The sequence below is a fragment of the Chelonoidis abingdonii genome, chromosome 5 (assembly GCF_003597395.2).
Source record: "Chelonoidis abingdonii isolate Lonesome George chromosome 5, CheloAbing_2.0, whole genome shotgun sequence".
Taxonomy (NCBI): Eukaryota; Metazoa; Chordata; order Testudines; family Testudinidae; genus Chelonoidis; species Chelonoidis abingdonii.
In genome coordinates this window covers 18110822-18130193 of record NC_133773.1, presented here as the reverse complement: position 1 = coordinate 18130193, position 19372 = coordinate 18110822, and the positions used below count along the sequence as shown (strand labels likewise).

The 19372-nt window shown below is 42.1% G+C and overlaps 1 protein-coding gene across 9 annotated transcripts in view; it reads left to right on the top strand.

Moving 5' to 3' along the window:
• SEC31A (SEC31 homolog A, COPII coat complex component) overlaps positions 1–19372 on the top strand; it is a 99423-nt gene that overhangs the window by 65162 nt on the left and 14889 nt on the right. For 2 of the 9 annotated variants that reach the window (XM_075066104.1, XM_075066105.1), the window contains exons 21-26: positions 744–876; positions 2383–2676; positions 7222–7260; positions 9112–9170; positions 12552–12824; positions 14700–14819. In XM_075066104.1, coding sequence (XP_074922205.1) covers positions 744–876; positions 2383–2676; positions 7222–7260; positions 9112–9170; positions 12552–12824; positions 14700–14819 — 918 coding nt within the window. Of the gene's footprint in view, positions 1–743; positions 877–2382; positions 2722–7221; positions 7261–9111; positions 9171–12551; positions 12825–14699; positions 14820–19372 lie in introns of all 9 variants that reach the window. The other 7 variants (XM_075066100.1, XM_075066101.1, XM_075066106.1 and 4 more) reach the window with 4 other exon arrangements.

Here is a 19372-nt window from a genome sequence, read left to right as displayed (position 1 = left end):
CCCAGCCATCCTCCTGCAGCCTCTCCCTCTGACACACAGGTATAACATTCATTATTCCTCTTTGAGCAGATCCTGCTCCCTTTAAATAAATACCCCCATTTACAGTTTGTATGCTTGATGCATTCCGGTGCATTTGGGAGACAGCAACAGGTGTTCAGGTCAATCTGATTTTTTTGTTTCCATTCAGCTCTTGTTACATTTCCAGATAATAACCGGACAGCTAGCCCTGAAAAAGCATTAGCTGGTGTTTTAATCAAAATTTAAGTTCAAGTGAGAACTTCCACAGCTTCCTTTTGGCTGTGGAATCATGCAAGTGTTGCAAGAGTAGTTTTTTTTTTTTTTTTTTTTTTTCCTCTCTCTCTCTCTTTCCCCCTAATGTTGGAAATATCAGGTTTAACCTTTAAAAAGTGTCTTAAAATATCTAGATGGCAATTTTTTGTGACTTGCTACACATCATCTCTTCATTATATCGAAGGGTTTGTGTTCTAAGGATGTCTGCTTCTTCATTTCTTGTGTAAATGTGGCTGTGGTTCACCTTAATATTGTTCAAAAAGCCTGGCTCACGAAGGTGATGAAATGATCAGCACAGTTATGTCAGTGGCAATGGCTATTTTCTGTTCATGTCAATTCAAGGCCTTTAAATGTGAAATTGTGAAATCCCATTCAACTCCTCCTCTGTCGACTTGTTAGCAGCACTGACTACATCTAACCTCTTTTCTCTTTACTGCATTCTTGTTTCCCAGGGAGACAATCCTCCACCCCCAGGTTTTATTATGCCACCAGGGGCTGCTCATCCGAATGTGTCGCAACATCAGGCCGCCTCTCCCGGCTACAACATGTACTCGCAGACGGGGGCACGACAGCCGTACCCGCAGAGTAAGTAGCAATGGCTTATTTACACAGCATTTGCATGAGTGAGTTTGTTTGGGAGGTTCAGACCAATGGGGAAACCAGTGCCACTCTTTGGATGAGGGAACAATCCACAGAAAGCTCCTGCTACTGTTCCCGTTCACTCACCATACCGAGGGGTTATTTTGTCAGGGATGATGTGGCACTGCCTATTGAACAGCTAAATTATAATTAAGCGGGTGGCTACCAACAAATCTTAGATTGAGGCCTAGACTGGCCCTTCCTGAAAGCTCAGAGAGCCAAAGATCCCTATGAGTACTCCAGAGCCAGGTATTTCTCAAGCAGCCATGCCTACTTGTTGAGAAGGAATTTTAACCTAATTCAGCTATTGCAGAGTCGGCTCAAAGTGAGAGAGAGACAGAGAAAAAGGGGACAGGGAAGAGACCATGATAAGGGCAAAGATGGAGATTAACAAGGAAGGGGAAGCTGCAGTAACCCGTTTAAAACAAATAATAACAAAAGAAACACGGGATGTGGAAGAGTAACCGGGGGGGTGGGGGGAGAGAGAATATGGAGAAAGGATCCTATGGGAGCCGAGGAAAAATGACAAACACCAAAATTAGACCAGGCACAGTGTTTGAGTTCTCATCACTAGATGACAGATCGGGGCCTTGCGGTGAGGAGACCTGAGTCCTGGCCTTGGGTCTGCTACTAACTGTGACTGTGTGCCTGTCATTTATCTCCTCTGTATGGGTTTCCCCGTCTGTCAAGTGGGGACCCTGCTTTCCTACGTGACCGGGCTATCGTGTGGATGATGTTGCTCCTAACTTTCCGAATCTAGAAGGCTCCCACAGAAGTAGCCACCAGTCTTTCTAAAACCTGTTAATTTTCCTCACCTGTTAATTTTGAGCGTATGGGTTGTGTAACAGCCTGACACTTATGAGTTTTGGGAGAGAAGCAGAGAGCTGCCGATAATCAAGGTCTATGTGAAAAAGGACATAATTCCCATTGCCTCCCTTTCAGGCTCCAGCAACAGGGTGAGGTGACATGGCCATCTGAGTCCAGGCACCACATTGTGGGAGTGGAAACTGGGTAGCCAGGAAGCCATTTCAAGTGGGTTGGGAAGGGAGGAGGTGGGCATTGCCACTAAGGGAAGCTGATGTGAAATCTGACCCTCCACTACAGAGAGGGACAAGCTGGCACCTTTAACCTGCGCTAGCAGGATATTAGCTCATTACCTACCAGTAGCAAGACTCTCCCCCATAGCTGACTTTTGGAGAAAGGCCCACAACATCTGAGGCCTGAGCTTGCTATTCATGTTAGGTGTCCTACATGACGGGGCATTTTTCTACTTATTAAGCCATTGAACTAGTCTAAAATGTAAGTGTTCTGCTCAACTGAAATCAGGAGGAAAGTTGTGATCCTTGGTAGCTAGGAAGAGGGAATGGGGCATCAAAACTGGAGAGGATAGTAGCTTTCTCCTAGTCTAATAATGTTACTGACAAAACCTCTCCCTTTTCTCCCCCTATCTAGCTTATCAGCCACCACAGCAGTATTCTTTTGGAACGGGGGGACCAGCACTCTATCAGCCTCAACAACCTATTGCTCCTCCTACTTCAACCTCCTACGCTAACCCTCCCTATATGCCTTCTGCTTCTCCCCATTCTGCGCCCTCTCAGTTATACTCAGGACAACCTCAGCCCTCTCCAACAAGCTTGAATCCTGGCTCTTCTTTCCCCGCCCCTCCTTCTGGTGCATCCTTCCAGCATGGCAGACCAGGAGCTCCAGCTACTTCTGTGGCTTATGCACTGTCTACTGGACCAACAGGTACTCTGCCTGCAACCAATGAGCTTCCTGCATCCCAAAGAACAGGTCTGTGCTTGAAAGGAGTTATTTTGCTTATGTGGATTTTTGTTGTTGTAGTTTGTGTGTTCCGGTGAATTATTAATATAAAATGTGGCTGCGTTTTAGGGTTAATGCAGTGTTTCTAAAAATGGCATTATCCTCTCTGTGCATAGTATAGCTGTAATACCTTGTCTACCACAGCTGAAGCCATGCTAGCATAATAGCTCTGATTCCCTGATCAATGTGTACAGAGATCTTCTGAGAGTCATGCTGTGCTATAGAAAAAGAATCTCTGTCTGCCCTGGTCAGAAGAACCATACTAGAACAGTGTTCATATGCAATTGATGCTGGCACAATTTTAACCATCGTGTGGATGGAGCCAAAATTGCTACGTGATTGGTGAACCCGTACCTAAAAATGAGCAAATGTGAAACAGTTGTGGATGCAGTGAGCCTGGTTCTCTTCTTACTCGCACCATTTTTACTAGCATAATTTCTCAGTAGTGTCATCCCCAAGTCTCACACATCTATAAATGAAAGGAGGGTCAAGCCCAGTGTTGGATCAAATTTAAGAAGCTCTTTCTACTGAATAGCCTCACGGAGATGCAGTCATTAGCTCTGTTTTGCTAATCATCAGCTGTGTTGGGATTACTGTGCTTATGATGCCCTGAAAGAGGGTCATAAATTATTTAGAAACACTTCAATGGCATGTTTTTTCTATAAGATAAACAAATAAAACAAAAATAGCATGTGTCTGTTGCTAGAACACAAGAGCATGTTTGAGTCTGATAAGAGAGTGACCCAAGCATCCTTTACTGTTGTTTTCGGTTTGAGCTGCTTTAGTGACCTTTGCATGATGACCGACCTATCTCTTTATTAATGTCGCTTATTTCTCAGCTAACTTTTAAACAGCGTTTCCAGTCCTGATGTGTACATGAGCAATTCTGATTTAAACATTGTTTTAGATCCGCTCTGTTAACTCAAAGGGGATAAGGGAGTAATGCAGCAGACTGAAAACAGGGCTGTGTTTAGGCAAGGATTCCATTGTTTAAAGGGACAGCATCCTGTTAATGGGCTCTGAGATCAAACCCTTGAACTTTCTTTTAAATGTCCTTTCTGGTGGGGAAATGGTTTGCTCATGGCGTTGCTAATGGGATATAGAGCTTCTAGGTTGCCAGCTGGAATCCGGCCCAGGTTGGTAGTGACTGAAAGGCTGATGTTGTTTGTTCGTCGATGTGAAATGTATTTGGTTTCGGTCCATTCCCAATGAACAAGCGTCCCCAACACAAAAAGCCCAGACCCACTTGGTACTAATTGGCAACATTATTGTCCTTCTCATCAGAGATGTCATGGCTTGAATGGGAGTGGAAGCTGATCTGTTCTCTGACCAACCTGAGCAATCAATCTGGGTCAGGAATGAGGCACCCTTGACCAGGAGGAGCTCCAAAGGGTGGCTCAGGGCACACTGATGTTACCTGCATTTATCTGAAGCTGGTTCTGCCCCTACCCTGACTGTGCCTGTTCTCTGGATAAACAGGACTGCTGTCCCCCAGGCTTTGGCTCCAGTTCCTTACATGGATATCACATTTACACAAACACGTGAGGAGGAAAATGTCCACTCTGTCCAGGGAAGAGTTGGCTCAGTTTTGGAGGCCTGTCAGCCTGGGCTGCATTGTTTAACATTGTAGGGATGTGTCTTCCCAAAGGGTGCATCTTGCTGAGACTGTTTATATCCTATCTGTTCTACAAACAGACAGAATACCTTCTCCTTTCCTCTTCATGATGAGGCAGTTGGACACCCTTCCCCATCTTTGTGTGAGGGTTACACCACGAAGAGGAGGTATTAGTAAAACGGGTGGAGTGGGAGTTGCTTCCAAGTTTTCTAGCTTTGCAGAAGCAAAGCTGCACACTGTAATGCAGACAGCATTGTTCCTCTACCTTCCAAAAAATGCAGGTAGCAGGAAACCACTTTTAACAGTTTTCTCTCTAATCCATTTTACTATTAGATGTAGGTCACTAGAATGCAGTTGAGAGATCTGTCACCTGTTAAGTTTCTTGTGTTAAAAGTGTAAGCAATATAGTCCATATGGCTCTTTCAAAGTAGGGTACAGCTCTCACTGTAGAAGCTCCCAACCATAGTAACAAGCACTGTAATATAGGCCACTTTCAATTTCCACTTTTTGCTCAAAGGTGACCTACACTTCTTTTTATCAAGTTCTGTCAACATTAGCAATATGGGCTGAACTTGTCCGGGGGGAGATCTGGTGTAAAGTTTAAAACTTTTAAACTTGGGTATTGAAAATTCTTTTAATTGATTATCGGCAGATTTCAGCACTGAGACTGCAGTGCCGCAAAGCCTTTAAGTATGTGTTTAAGTCCATCCCTGTTCACCAGAGCATTTGAGCACATACTTAACTTTAGTCACGTGCTTAGTCCCACTGCATCTTCAGGGCTGAATTGCTCTATTGCACAGGGTTGGGCCGCTGAGTTGGAACCATATAGCTGCAATTGAGAGAACTTGGTCAAAAAGATGTTTCAGGGAACCTTCAACAGACTGTTCTGTTCAGGTTGTTAGATCATTTCTCTCAGAAAACTGTACCAACCAGAGAGAGGAAACGTGCTTTTTTAAATGTTTTTAATGCTGAAAGTACAATATATATTCTGTTCAAACTCCATCCCCTCAGAGTACTCTTGATAAATAGACTCTGCTTACTATGCCTTATTCACAGAAGCTGTGCCCCATAGTGAAAAAGGCCACTCAGTAAGAGACCATTATATTAAATAAATGAAAACATAAAGCCAACATTAAGCTCATAGCTGTACCTCCAAATGTCTAGGTGCAAACAGAGAGATGAGGTGCGTGGGGTAACATCTGTTATGGGGCCAAATTATGTTGGTGAGAGAGACAAGTTTACACAGAGCTCTTCAGTCCTGAGCAACATAGTTACCCCGACCTAACCCCTCTCCCTACTCCCCGTATACAGTGCTGTGTGAAAAGCTCTCCCGTTGGCCTAGTAAAGAGCATCTTTACTTTAGCAGCGCAGCTGTGCTGATGCAGCATTTTATGTTTATGGAGACCTACCCTTTATCAGTGTCACAGCTAAATACATGGTGGAACAGATCATTTAGCATAAGGAATTAACACACATTTCAAGGTGAAGTGGCCTGTTAACACCCCTCCAGTCATAGAGAGGAAAGGAGGAGAGAGGCGGGGTGGAGGGTTGTTAGTGGATTATAGATCATTGTAATAAACCATTAATCCAGTGTCTGTATTCAATCCAGGATGTTTAGTGTCTACCACAGTTCATGAATTTAAGCAAACAGGATGGTTATGCCTAGTAATGGAGGTCTGATCTTTGACTTTGAATTTCTGTGCATTCATATGTTGTAATGCAGGATCTTAATACAATTTTGATGTGGCTTGTTTTGTTTTTTTTTAAACTTTATTCATTCAAAAATAAAAATCTAATGCTTTAGGATTAAAGGATATATGCAGTAAACCAGCATCTTTCAAAGATGCAGGTATAAAAGCTAGAACTCTGTGGGCAGTTTTTTCTGTTTTTTTTTTTTGTTGTTGTTTTTTTTTACACAAAAATATAAAAATTAGTAGACTAAGCAATATGAATAAGATCATATCATATTAGAAACTAAGTGCTTTCAAATTTCATTTTAAATCATCTGGACTTTTACAACAGCAGATATTTAAGGAACCTATCTGTGGCATCCATCTTAAGCATGAAGTAATTTTTTTTTGTTGTTGCACAGTATTCCTTCTTTTTGGGGTTATGACAGTGCACGTCTCAGTCCAGTGAGAAGTTTGTGCAAGGATTATAAATCTCTAAAAAGCAGGGTTAATGACAGATGTACCTAGCAAATAGAATAGCTGTCTAGTGCTCCCCTTTTCCCTTCTAGATGATGCAAAGTATCTTGCTGTGTCATGTTATTTGGATTGTCAGCTCAGTTAGGGGAGGGAACTTGTTTTGTATTTCTGTGCGAACCTCGAACCTCGTATCATAACAAACATGATATTGACATGCAGTATAAATACAAAATAATCATGTAGGTCTTGATTCACGAAAGCACTTAAGCATGTGCTTAAGTCCTACTGAAGTCTAGCACTTTGAGCACATGCTTAAATGCTTTACAGAGCAGAAGCCATTGTATTGAGAGAATTTTGTCTCTGAGTAGTCTCTTGGTTCAGTTGGCCTGATGATAAAGCGAGTCAGGACTCTGCAACAATTATTAGGAGCCACTTGAAATGATGACATTCTAAATGGGAAAGGAGTCAGACTTGTGTTTTGGGAGGGCAGAGGAAAGTCATTCTGCGGGGTTGATGGGGCAGTATATAGCACTAATTCATGTTATCATTAAACTGGCTATTTAATTAGATTAGATTTTTTGTCAGGTGATTAAAAATTCAAGCTTTGCACACTTGCTGAAATGAAATAGCTTATGAGAAAAATAATTACAGGTTAGGCTATGTTTACTTTTTTTAAACGCCTTAGTTATTTTTGCATTTTATCTACAGAAAATCAGTCTTCTCAAGACCAGGCGTCTACCCTGCAAGGTGAACTAGCTACAGAATAACATGGAAATCATTAAGCCACAATGTGAAATTAATGAAATGCATGTAACCCTCATAGTACACTAAATTCAATGCTCTTTGTCAATACATTTTTAATTGAATCCAATTTTATAATACCCCAATGAACATTAATACCAGAACTGGAATTTTTAACCACAGAAATGAGCTGATGCATTTTAACTGAATTCTATACAATTATTAGCAGTATTAGTAATGCTAAAAAAATCTGATGTCATAGTCTGCGCTACAAAAGCCAGGCTCTCCATATCTGAAATCTTATGAAAACTGATGTGTCAGATAGGTAGAGGAAATAATACCTGATGATCTTGTTGGTCAGGGGATGTGACTTGAGTTTTGGTTAACAAGAAGTCAGATAAAAGGTTTTTAATTAATTGTTTAATAGGCCTCTTTAAGGTCTTATGGAGCATGATGGCTATGGAACTTGTTTAACAAAACTCTCAAGTGGTTGTTAAATTTAGAGTCCAGTTAAGTCTGTACTAAAGTAACACAGAGCACTGTGTGAACATGAATTCGTAGTTTACTAAAAGAAAAACACTCTGGTGAAAAAAGTCCATTGAATTTTTTTCTTTTGGCTTTTGGTGGCTTTGTACAATAAATCCTCATTACCCCCAGTTTAAGCAGCATTAATGTTGAGTTTCCATACAGTGGTCCCTATTAAACATGCATAATGAAATACTGGAACAATTTTTAATTCACTAATCTAAGTTTTGTACTGCAAATTTTGCAAGTACACAAAAAGCACTTTCTTTTAATGACCTGATTTCTCATGAAAATCACTGAAAAAGTGATTTAGAAACAGTTAGCCTGTATTTTGTATTTCTCTGTCCTCATTACTACTGACATTGGCCTGAATGCCAAGGGGTCAGAATCATCAGTCTGCTCAGACAGCCCTACTCTGCTTTTGTGACCGAACACAGCCATAAACCTGATTTAACTGGCTGGGTAAACCTGCCTTCTCTCTCTAGAGTGCACAGATGAGTGTGACCTAGGATTTTAGGACCCCTTCTGATGTTTATTCTTCACTTGGAGTATCCTTTCTGTTTTCCTTTTGTTGTTGTTGGAGAACACATCTTGTTGCTATGTAAACATCCTTCACAAAAACACAGAGCAGCAACATTCAGAAAATATCTTAAGCAGAATTTGGTGCCTATTAACTGCTTTTTTCCAAACTTCTTTGAGGTATCGACTATTGATTAACTTTTATCATAACATTAACGTGGTTGTGCAAATGAAATTGCCCAGCAAATGGTCTGATTGGTTTTGTTACAAACAGATATAGCAAAACTGATAACTGAGAGACTATGTTAACATATTTTGGCTGTGCGGTCCTAACTGTGTTTCTGCCAGCAACGTTGCCAAAATTCAGAGGGTTTGGCAGTGCAACATTGCTCTCTTGGGAGATCAGAGGTTGGTAGTTTGCTTTTTATGTTGACCACTAGGAGTTTAATTTAGTGCATTCAGGGGATTTATATGATGTACAGGAGGGGAAGCTCAAGGTCAGTAGGTCAAACTCCAGCTTAGCTATAAAGAAAGTAACCTCTCTAAGGCAGATAGAGCACAAGGGCTTTCGGTGTGATGAACTGCAGGGCTTGCTGCTTAGCACAATTAGTGGTGCAGAAGCAGATTTGAGAACCCAGACTTTGGTTAGCAGGTCACGTAACCACCAGTTTTACAACTTTGGCAGAGCCAGCCTTGCTTAAGAGTTTTAGATGTAAGTAGAGCAGTAATTTGGAGGTGTAGTGAGGCAAATAGGTCTATTCCCCATCTTCTAGGATTCTAACACATGATTAACGTTGCCTTTTTTTGTTATAGGACCTCAAAATGGTTGGAACGATCCTCCTGCATTGAACAGAATGACAAAGAAGAAGAAGGTACTGTATGATGCATTTTAAAAAGCAGTCTCTTAACTAAATGGTATGAAAACAATTGCTGGAAGGAGAAAAATGAAATGTTCTCATCAAACAGCAATTTAATAGCATCAGAATAAAAGTTGCATTTAAAGGGAAGGAAGAAATGTAAATTTTCAGCACATATTCTGAAATACATTCGTAAACACCCTGAAATATGCATTCAAAGGAGACTGAGTTCTTGGGGAAATTGTTGTTAATAATCAGTATGGTCACATTTTGGGGCAAAAATACTGTGGACCATTGTTATTTGCAGAAAAGCAGGTGAATCGTGAATGTTTGCCTAGGGCCAGACCCTGAGTTTGTGTATGTTGTCATAGCTCCATTGACTTCTCTCAGCTACAACAATGTCCACAAGCTGAGGATCTGGTCCCTGGTATTTACTAATGGTATGAGAGGTGTCACGATGAGAGACCATGATATAAAACTTTACCTTTATCAAAGAGTCTGGGTGGGAAAATGCAGCATGGCCAGCGTAGATAGCGGGAGTGAGGAGCTTGTGACACTTCGATTAGGGTAGAATGAGCCTTTCAGTTCTAGTGTCTGGGTTCATTGTGGAGCATCTTGCAGTGATCAAAATTCTTGCATCTGCCAGCTGTCATACTGGTCCATGTGAAATGAGAAAGTGGTGATCTGTCCATTTCTTCATGGCAGCCTGAGCACACAGAATAAGGTTGTGAATGTGCACGGAGACAAAACGACAGTAACTAGTAACCCCTGGAGTTTGTCTGTCCAGGTCAGGATTACCAAACATCACTGGCAGGATGGAGTTGGGGAAGCTTGCACTGTTCCTGTACATGACAAATTCAGGGCTTTGGTCTCCAAAGCTGCCAGTCTGGGGTACCTTTTATAGAGGGTTAATACTCTCAAAGAGGAGGAGGAAGCATACCAGTATGGATAATGCCTTGATGATAAATTAATAAAAAATTGGTTAGAAAATACTTTTTAATTGGATTAGTTGTTGCGGAATGTTTTGGATATAGCCATGGCTTCTATAACACAACCTGATCTTTAGATTTGGGGAGTTATTTCAATAAAAAGTCATGATCTTTTTCACCCTGCCCTAATTGGTACCAGCCAAGCTTCCATCATGAATATTTACGCACTGATTTATTTACTGTGTATTTTCAGTATAATAGAGTATGGGTTTCATAATGGTTTTTAAACTATTAAATATTATTAAATAGTTTTAAAACTTTTTTTATTGTAAAATAAAGAATATTTTGCATTTCTCTCCCCTCCGCCCCCAACAAGGCTTTTTTAAAAGTAATTTCCCATGACTAATGACTTAATATTTATTAATGAAAACATTGAGGGCCATGATTTTTCTTTTTTATAGCTAAAGCTGCAAGTTTTGCTTTTTTTGCTGTGACCAAAACATGCCATGACAAGCAACCAGGCATAATTACAGCTTCATTCAACCAGAACTATACTTAGCATCTTGGACTTTCTTGCTGTTTCCTTTAATACCCTTAAAAAGTGTGGAAAGTCTAATTGGGGTTTGTTTTTCACATTACTGTAGTTGTAACAGAAACCAGCATCCCATTTAGTCATTGATTCTTTCCTCTCCAAACACTCTCATGTTTGTGGCCTTTTGTGAGTATGTACATACAAACATTTAGGCACTAGTTCTGAAAGGCACTAATGTCATAGTATTCTTTCCCAAATCTGAACCTTAGCATCCAAAAAAATGAGGTACTAGCATGAATTCCTCTAAGCTTAATTACCAGCTTAGATCTGATAACGCTGCCACCAATCAGGACTTTGAGTGCCTGATAAACTCTGGTCTCCCCAAAACCTTCCCTGGGGACCCCCAACACCCAGACCCCCTGGATCTTAACATAAGGAAAGTAAACTCTTTCCCTCACCAGTGCCTCTCCTAGGCTTTCCCTCCCTGGGTTACCCTGGAAGATCACTGGGATTCAACTCCTTGAATCTTAACACACAGAGGAATTCCCCCTCCCCCTCCCCTTTATTCCCTCACACAGAGGCAATACAGATTCAAGCTCCGTGAATCTAAAGCAAAGAGGACATTTACCTTTTCCCCCCTCCCACTCCTCTCTCTCGGAGAGAGAGACAGAGATAAACACAGAGAGCAGATTTTTCCTCCCCCCTTTCTCCTTCTCCCACCAATTCCCTGGTGAGTGCAGACTCCCTTCCTTTGCCTTTAAAAGGGGAAAAAATAAATCAGGTCTTTTACAAGAAAAGTTTTTAATAAAAGAAAGAAAAAGTAAGAAATCTCTGTAATTCCAAGATGTAATATTACAGAGTCTCTCAGCTTATAGAAACTGGAGAAAAAGCTTCCTCCAATACAATTTAAAATACTTCCAGCAACTACACATGTGCAAATAAAGAAAAACAATTAAAAAGACTATACTGCCTTTTTACCTTTGTACTTACAAAATTGGAATAGAAGATTAGAGAGCCTGTAGGTACGTGTGGTCACTCTCAGAAACCAGAGAGAACAGCAGGCAGAACAAAAGACACAGTCAAGCTTCCCTCCACCCAGATTTGAAAGTATCTTGTCCTCTGATTGGTCCTCTGGTCAGGTGTTGCAGGTCACTGTTTGTTAACCCTTTACAGGTGAAAGAGACATTAACCCTTAGCTCTCTGTTTATGACAGCTAATAATTGGACTTAATAGAAATCTGTTTGCCAGAGGCTTGGCTCTCATTTGAAAGGTGTATTGTTTGTATAGTGTCAGCTGTGGGCTAGGCACTTTACAGACGAGAATAAAAAACTGTTCTTGCAAAGAAGATCTTAAAATATCAATACAGATTAAAAAACAATAGTCTATGAATACTTCATTTCTTATCTCCCATCTGAGTAATGCTATCATTAAGTAATCTGGATATTTGGGACTTAATTTTCTGTTATTAACTGAGATTCATTCTCATTTACACTTTAATTTTCTTGAAAGAAAAATGCCATGTTCTAATGACTGTATGCCACTCTGAGTTCCGTAGTGTATTCTACTACGTTGTATCCACTACTGCCTGTAGATCCCAATCCTATAAATGCTTAATCACATGCTTTTTAAGTTGGTGACTAGCCTTTTGGCTTGAAGTTAAGCATGTGTGTAAGGGTTTGCTGGATTGGGGTTTTAGATTATAAGATTTTTGGAACAGAGACCTTTTATGTACTTGTTATCTATCACTTGTACAACAGTGCCAATTTATATGTCATAAGTAAAAATGTACAAGGCGCTCACAGAGAGGGATTGTTTTCTACATTTCTGTATTACAGGTACATCGTGTTTGAAAGACAGGGTTAGTACAATATAGCCCTTTTTGTGGAAGTAATGAACAGAGAGGGCATGGTAAACTTTTTGTTTGATTTTCTTTAGATACCTGATAACTTCATGCCTCCTGTTCCCATCACATCCCCAATAATGAATCCTCTCCTGGATCCACAATCCCAGATGCAGCAGCCGCCAACTTCACTGCCACCTGCAGCCCAGGCTACATTTCAGCCCTCGCATCTTCCATCAGGGCAGCCCATTTTACAAAACCCTTTCCAGCCTATTCAGCAGCCTCTGGGGCAGTCAATCATGCCTCCAGCTATCTCAAAAACTAGTACAGAGGGGGCACCAGGAGCTCCAATTGGCAATACCATACAGGTAACGGTAATTAAGATGTTGTTTTGTATTCCAGTAGTACCTAACCACCCCATCCAGGATTGGGGACTGATTGTGCTAGTCACAGAACAGGCACAGAATGAGAACGTTCTCTGTTCATCTTAGGCCTCAACTACTTGAGAAAGTGGCACCGGTTTAACTAAACTGATTCAAAAGTCTGTATGCACACTGTTATTTTGGTTTAGCATGAGTCGATTGGGAATTGGTTTCCGTTAAATTGAAATAAGCCACTCTTAAGCTGAGGTAAGAATGTCCCCATGGGAGTTTTCACAGTTTAAATGGGTATAAAAATCAATTTAAGTTGAACTAGTACAATTTTTTCATGTAGACAAATCCAGAGAGAGGCTGAGAGAGAAGGCAAAATCGAGTAAACCATCTCATGGTTCAAAGCTATCTGCATCTCTGCCCCCTTCAGTGATCTCTCTGAATGCACCCCCTTCAGATTTCAGGCCTCAAGGCTTTACGTCTCCAGGGTAGAATCTCATGATTCTCCCACTCTCAGCCAAGACGGTGGGCTGCAGCCTCCTGTGCACCAACCATGATGGCTGAGCAGCCTGACTAAATTTGACTGCCAGCAGCCTTTCTTTCGCAGCTGTGACCAATGTGCATGTAGAGACCCACTACAGCTTTGACAAACCAAAGTACTTTGTGACTTTAACAGTATGACCAAGCATAACGAAATGGGAGGGTTAACATAACAATCTATAGGCATATCTGTCTGACCTAGATTCTCCTGGGCACCCCCACTTCTGGGGGCTGGAGTTCACTTTGCTTTCCGTGGTCCCTGTGCCCCCTGTCTTCGCCCCCCACCCATCCCCGCTTTAGATTCTCTCTGTTTGTCAGTCCCAAGGTTCTGTGTTTCCAGCTTAATAAAAATAAATAAATAATAATTGGAGATATACCAGTCTCCTAGAACTGGAAGGGACCTTGAAAGGTCATTGAGTCCAGCCCCCTGCCTTCACTAGCAGGACCAATTTTTGCCCCAGATCCCTAAGTGGCCCCCTCAAGGATTGAACTCATAACCCTGGGTTTAGCAGGCCCATGCTCAAACCACTGAGCTATCCCCCCCCACCGTCAGCTTCCTGCCTGACAGACCCTCCATGGGCTTACAGATTAGTACCTCTCATACTGGGCCCTTCCTGATGGTTGATCTCAGCCTGGTCATAGGTAGCGATGCCTGTCCCGTTAGGTATCTATGAATGGGGCAACCTGAAGCCATCATCCCCTTTCCTGCAGAGATGCCAGGAACTCCTGCTGGAATTAACCCCTGTAATCATAACAAACAATGGAATGGCAACCAGTTGGACATAGATTATATATCAGTTATTACAGGCATTTCCTGTGTCCTTTTCCTACCCATCCTTTGTTTATATCGACCAACCTCAACCTCAGAGCATTCGTCCCCTTCCCCCCAACCAGAACAAGACTAATACCAGGAGGTGTTCATCCCACTATGAGTAGCAGGATCTTACACAGCTGAAAGAGCATCAGTGGGGTTTGTATCCACCATCTTCATTCAGAGTTGTCACTTTATAACCATAACCACCTAGCTGCTGCTGCTTTGCACTTGCTACTACCCTGAGCCAGGCAGTCAGGCTAATCGAGTAGCTTTTCCCTGGGACTACCCTGCTCTTCACAGCTGCTGCTGAAGAAGAGACATAGGATGCACTCCCCAGCTGAGACACTGCTAATGTTGCCTCTTGAGTGATCTCAGCTCCGCAGATGTGGAGGGGAGGAGCGAGTGAACGTGCTCAGATTGTTAGTAACTTGGGACGAGTTTAAGAAACAATGATAGAGTACCTACAGTTCCCGAGGAGTTTCCAAAGTGACTTTAGTATTCCATCTTCTCTTCTTTAGCATGTGCAGTCGTTGCCAGCGGAGAAGATTACAAAGAAGCCTATTCCTGATGAGCACCTTATTCTGAAGACCACATTTGAAGCTCTCATCCAGAGATGCCTGTCATCTGCCACAGATCCAGTAGGTCTTTGCATTGGGTGATATTAGTGGAGCGGCGCTCTATGATGCAGAAGTATTACACCGTGGTGACTGCATTAACCAGTGATAAATCTCCCATTCGTTTTAACTCTTTCTGGCCCAAAGGATCCCTAGGCACTTTACAAACGTAAATCAGACACAGATTGTAGATGGAAACCCACTCACCACTGAGAGGCAGCCACGTTGGGGACGGAACATGGCAGCCGTTCAGCAGCAACACAGCAAAGAACCACAGGCATTTCAAATGGGAAACAAAGAATCAAGGGTGGGGAAATCCTGGCCGCACTGATGTTAGTGGCAGAACTCCCATTGACTTCAGTGGGAGCAGGATTCCTCCTCAAACCTTTACTAGTGCTGTGGCCTAGTGCTAATGATCTGCCCCACCACGCGGGAGACATGGCTCCAGGTCTGGGTCACTTTGTCTCTGGATAAGTAGGCCTCGGTAGAGCACCGCCTCTGGGAGAAAGGCAGGAGGAATTCCTTCTGTCCACAAGGGTAAAGTCCATCCATTGTATTAGTGGCATCGTTGGGCTCCCTTCTGGCTCTCTTCCGGCTGGAAGAACTGGAGTTCTGGTCTGGGTTGGGAAGTGGAGAGCAATGGGATCTCCACTGTGTTTCTGTTTAGGAGAAAAGGGATTCCTCTTCCTCTCTTCACACCAAACCCACCCCCTTAAGGTGGGAGCTACGCTAAGTTGATTTGACATGTCAGTGTTTGTCTGTTTAGCCCATTCCTTTAACTGGGGCAAGAAATCTCATATGCCAAGTTGGGTATTAGCTGAGGCTATTGTGCATCCGAGCTGAGAGACAAGGCAGATGGATCATTGTACGCCTCCATTTTTGATAAGTGTGTGACACTCTCCAGTGGGATTCGGGGTGCAAGATGCCTCATCACCACCTGCCCACAGCATGAAGCAGCTTTGCCTGATGCCTGCTGTTGCTCAGCTCCCTGAAAGCAACAGCCTGTGGCCCCAGACAAGCTCTGACTTCCAGATGTCCACAACCCCACCCTCTCTCTGCGGGCTAGTGACAGTCACACACCCAGCCCCCGAGTCCCATCTGCCAGCGTCTTCCTCTGGAATATCCAGCCCTTGTCACTGGGCACTCATGGGCATTACTAGCTAAGCTGTCCCTGAAGGGGACAGCTTGACTAGAGCAACTCGAGATCAGATCCCTTATAGCAAGACAGCACTTCAATCTCTTTATAGCGAAAACCAATACAAACTTAAAAACAAAGGTTAAGATTTTAAGAGCTAGTGAGCAAGGATAATTAGAAGAGTAGATTTCAAATAAAACAAAACATAAAATGCCATCCCAGGTCTACACTTATGGGTGGTCACCTTTTCCTATTTGAAATAATATGTTCTCTCCTAAGGATTCAGGCTTTAATAGAGCTGTTTTAGTCATAGCTAAGATACTTGTTTTCATGAATACCCCTGTCCTTTAAGCGGTTTCCTCAGTCAATAGATGACAGAAAGTCTTCTTGTTGTTCCTTGTATTTCCAAAAACTCATGATTTTGTTCCCAAAGATGGGGAGACCCCAGTGATTCCCTTCTTAGGGAACTGGCTCCAAGGTGTCTTCCCATATGTCTGTTTATTTCACATCCATATATTGACTTGAAATGCAGGCGTAGCTCCCATTGTGTTTGGCTTACCATGCTTAATCTATAGATGAACCTAAGCAGTCATGCAAATACACATCCCTTTGTCTGGCTAAACCAGTTTTTCATCTTTGCTGGGGAGTAACATCTGGACACAAACTTGTAAGGACAAATTTTCAGTATATTGACATCACTTCTTAAATATAATGAGTACACACATTTCACAATGATATTTTTGGCCAGCATGATCCTGGCTTTCATTTAAGATCTCATATGGTATTCTATATAGCAGCAATGTGTTAGGTGTAGTCAGTTTGTCAGGCCTGTTAGGAGTTCCTGACCCAGTGTAGAGAACCCTTTACCTTTTGGCACCAATGGGCTTTGTGTCACAAAGTGACATGTGCTTCATGATAGCAAACAGGCTTCACAAGAAGGGGAAAGGGGGGAAAGTATTAAGTGGTTAGGTAACCAGTTTTTAATAACTGGGTTTATTCAGTGTCTCTTGTCTCTGTAGTGGTGCCTGCATCCTCCCACAACATGTGACCACTGCTGTCTAAAGCAGTGTTTCTGAAACTGGGGGTCCTGACCCAAAAGGGGGTTGCAAGCCTATTGAAGGAGGGGATTGAGATATTGCCAACTTCTGCACTACCATCAGAGCTGGCCGGCTGGAGAGCAGCAGGTGCTGTCTGGACGCCCAGCTCTGAAGGCAATGCTGCTGCCAGCAGCAGCGCAGAAGTAAGGGTGGCATGGTACGGGGGTCGTCATCACAGCCTGAAATATTTTCAAAGGGAGGCCCAGCAAAAATAGTTTGAGAACTCCTCCTGTTCTAAAGGATGGGATTTCAGATCTGCTCGAGTGTTTAATCATGCTGCCCTTTAGTGGCAATGTACAGAGACTAGACTAGAGTCTTACTGCTATTGCAGAAGCATTTTATTGTGGGTTATCACTGGTAAAGTACAACAGCTGTGCCTGGCTCATTTCCTGTAAGTGCCAGTCCATTATCTTTTTAACTGCTTCAGTGCATTTCCTGAGTTGTCATTCCAGTTCTAGAGAAATCAAACATTTCTAAGTTAAACAATGGAAATATCGGAGGGACTCTGAGAGATTTACATTGAGTCAATAACACTGCAGCTGTAAAGAGTAATTTTTACTACTCAGCTTGTGCCAACAGTAAGTAGGTTATGAAAGGGAGATCAACTGGCTATTGGACTCCTATATGCTGAATATGTTTAACCAGTGACAGAGACACAGGTTTCCATTATTAATGTAAGCTGACATGTTGGTACTGGAATACAATAATGGCTTTGTCAATGTAGTAAGCATTCAGTGGACTGTTCACAAATTGGCATTGTGTCATATTTACTGCACCGCTATCTAACATTTAAACTAGAGATGTAGCTTTGGTTTGATACCTACTTGTATCTTAGGCTGTTTCCTCCTCCTCTTGTTTCTCATCCCAACAATTTCTTGTACATGTTGTCTTTGTGGGAGATGGGAAAGAATCCCGTGACTAGTCAGTAGCAATTGATTGCCCAGTGCTTTTCTCTGTAGTGGGATGAGAACAAAAGTCAAATACAATAAAGAAGTCTGGCCTTTTGCTCCCATAATTATACCTTCTCCCTTCTGGGCTGCAAATGTAAGACTGGCCTGAAGAAAATTCATTTCACATTCTAACACCGCTTCACTTTTTCTTGTTTTCTCTATCGGAAACGGTCACTTTTTCTGGGGCATCAGCCCAGTCATTTAATTTTTAAAAAAAAAAAATCTCTCAGATTTTCTTGGGCAGAGCAAACATTCCTTGGATTCAGTAGTTGGAAAAGCTTTCATGATTCCTTCCATATATTTGAGGAATATTTATCATTAACACGTTGGCAGTCTCTGCCAGGCTATGTACAAATACAGGACTTGGTATGAAAGACAGTGTTGTCTAATGGTTAAAACAGGGAACTGGGAGTCAGTAAAACTACTTGCAGCTCTGCTGCTGACTTGTGGTGTCACTTTGTGCCATTTGCTGAACACAGATGTTGTTATCATCACTTAATCCTTCTACGCCTCAATTCCTCCATCTGTAAAAAGAGGATAGTACCCAGGCTGTCAAGTGATTTGAGACAAATGGTACAATATCTTATATGTGGGAGGTCACACTAAGATGCTCTTTTCTCACCCTGTCATTTTGGGAAGTCATTTTCTTCTTTAAATCCCTGGATACCACGCAGGGTTATGCCACGCTAACTCTAGAATGTGATTGTGGAATGACATTCTCCTTGAAGTTTTTGCCATCTGTAATAACCTTCCTTTATTTCTCCCATATCAACCATCCATCACGCTTCAAATCTCTACTGAAATACAGTCATATAACTTTTCATTCTCTCTCTCTCTTTGTTAGTGCTTTATTGAGTACAATAACTCAGTGAAATGCTCTCTGGTAAATGAAGTTATTGATTCTAGAAGGTCCTAAGACTGCATTGGGAGAAGGAATCCCAAGATCTTCACCAAACTAGGGTGTCTCCAATGTTGCTGGCCTCTCCTCATTCATGAAACAGTAACAGGAAACTTGGAAATAGCAGAGATGCTTAATGACTTCTTTGTTTCTTCACTGAGAAGTCTGAATGAATGACTGACATAGTGAATGCTAATGGGAAGGGGGTAGGTTTAGAAGATAAAATAAAAAAAGAACAAATTAAAAATCACTTAGAAAATATAGATGCCTGCAAGTCATCAGGGCCTGATGAAATGCATCCTAGAATACTCAAGGAGCTAATAGAGGAGGTATCTGAGCCTCTAGCTATTATCTTTGGAAAATCATGGGAGACAGAGATTCCAGAAGATTGGAAAAGGGCAAATATAGTGCCCATCTATAAAAAGGGAAATAAAAACAACCCAGGAAACTACAGACCAGTTAGTTTAACTTCTGTGCCAGGGAAGATAATGGAGCAA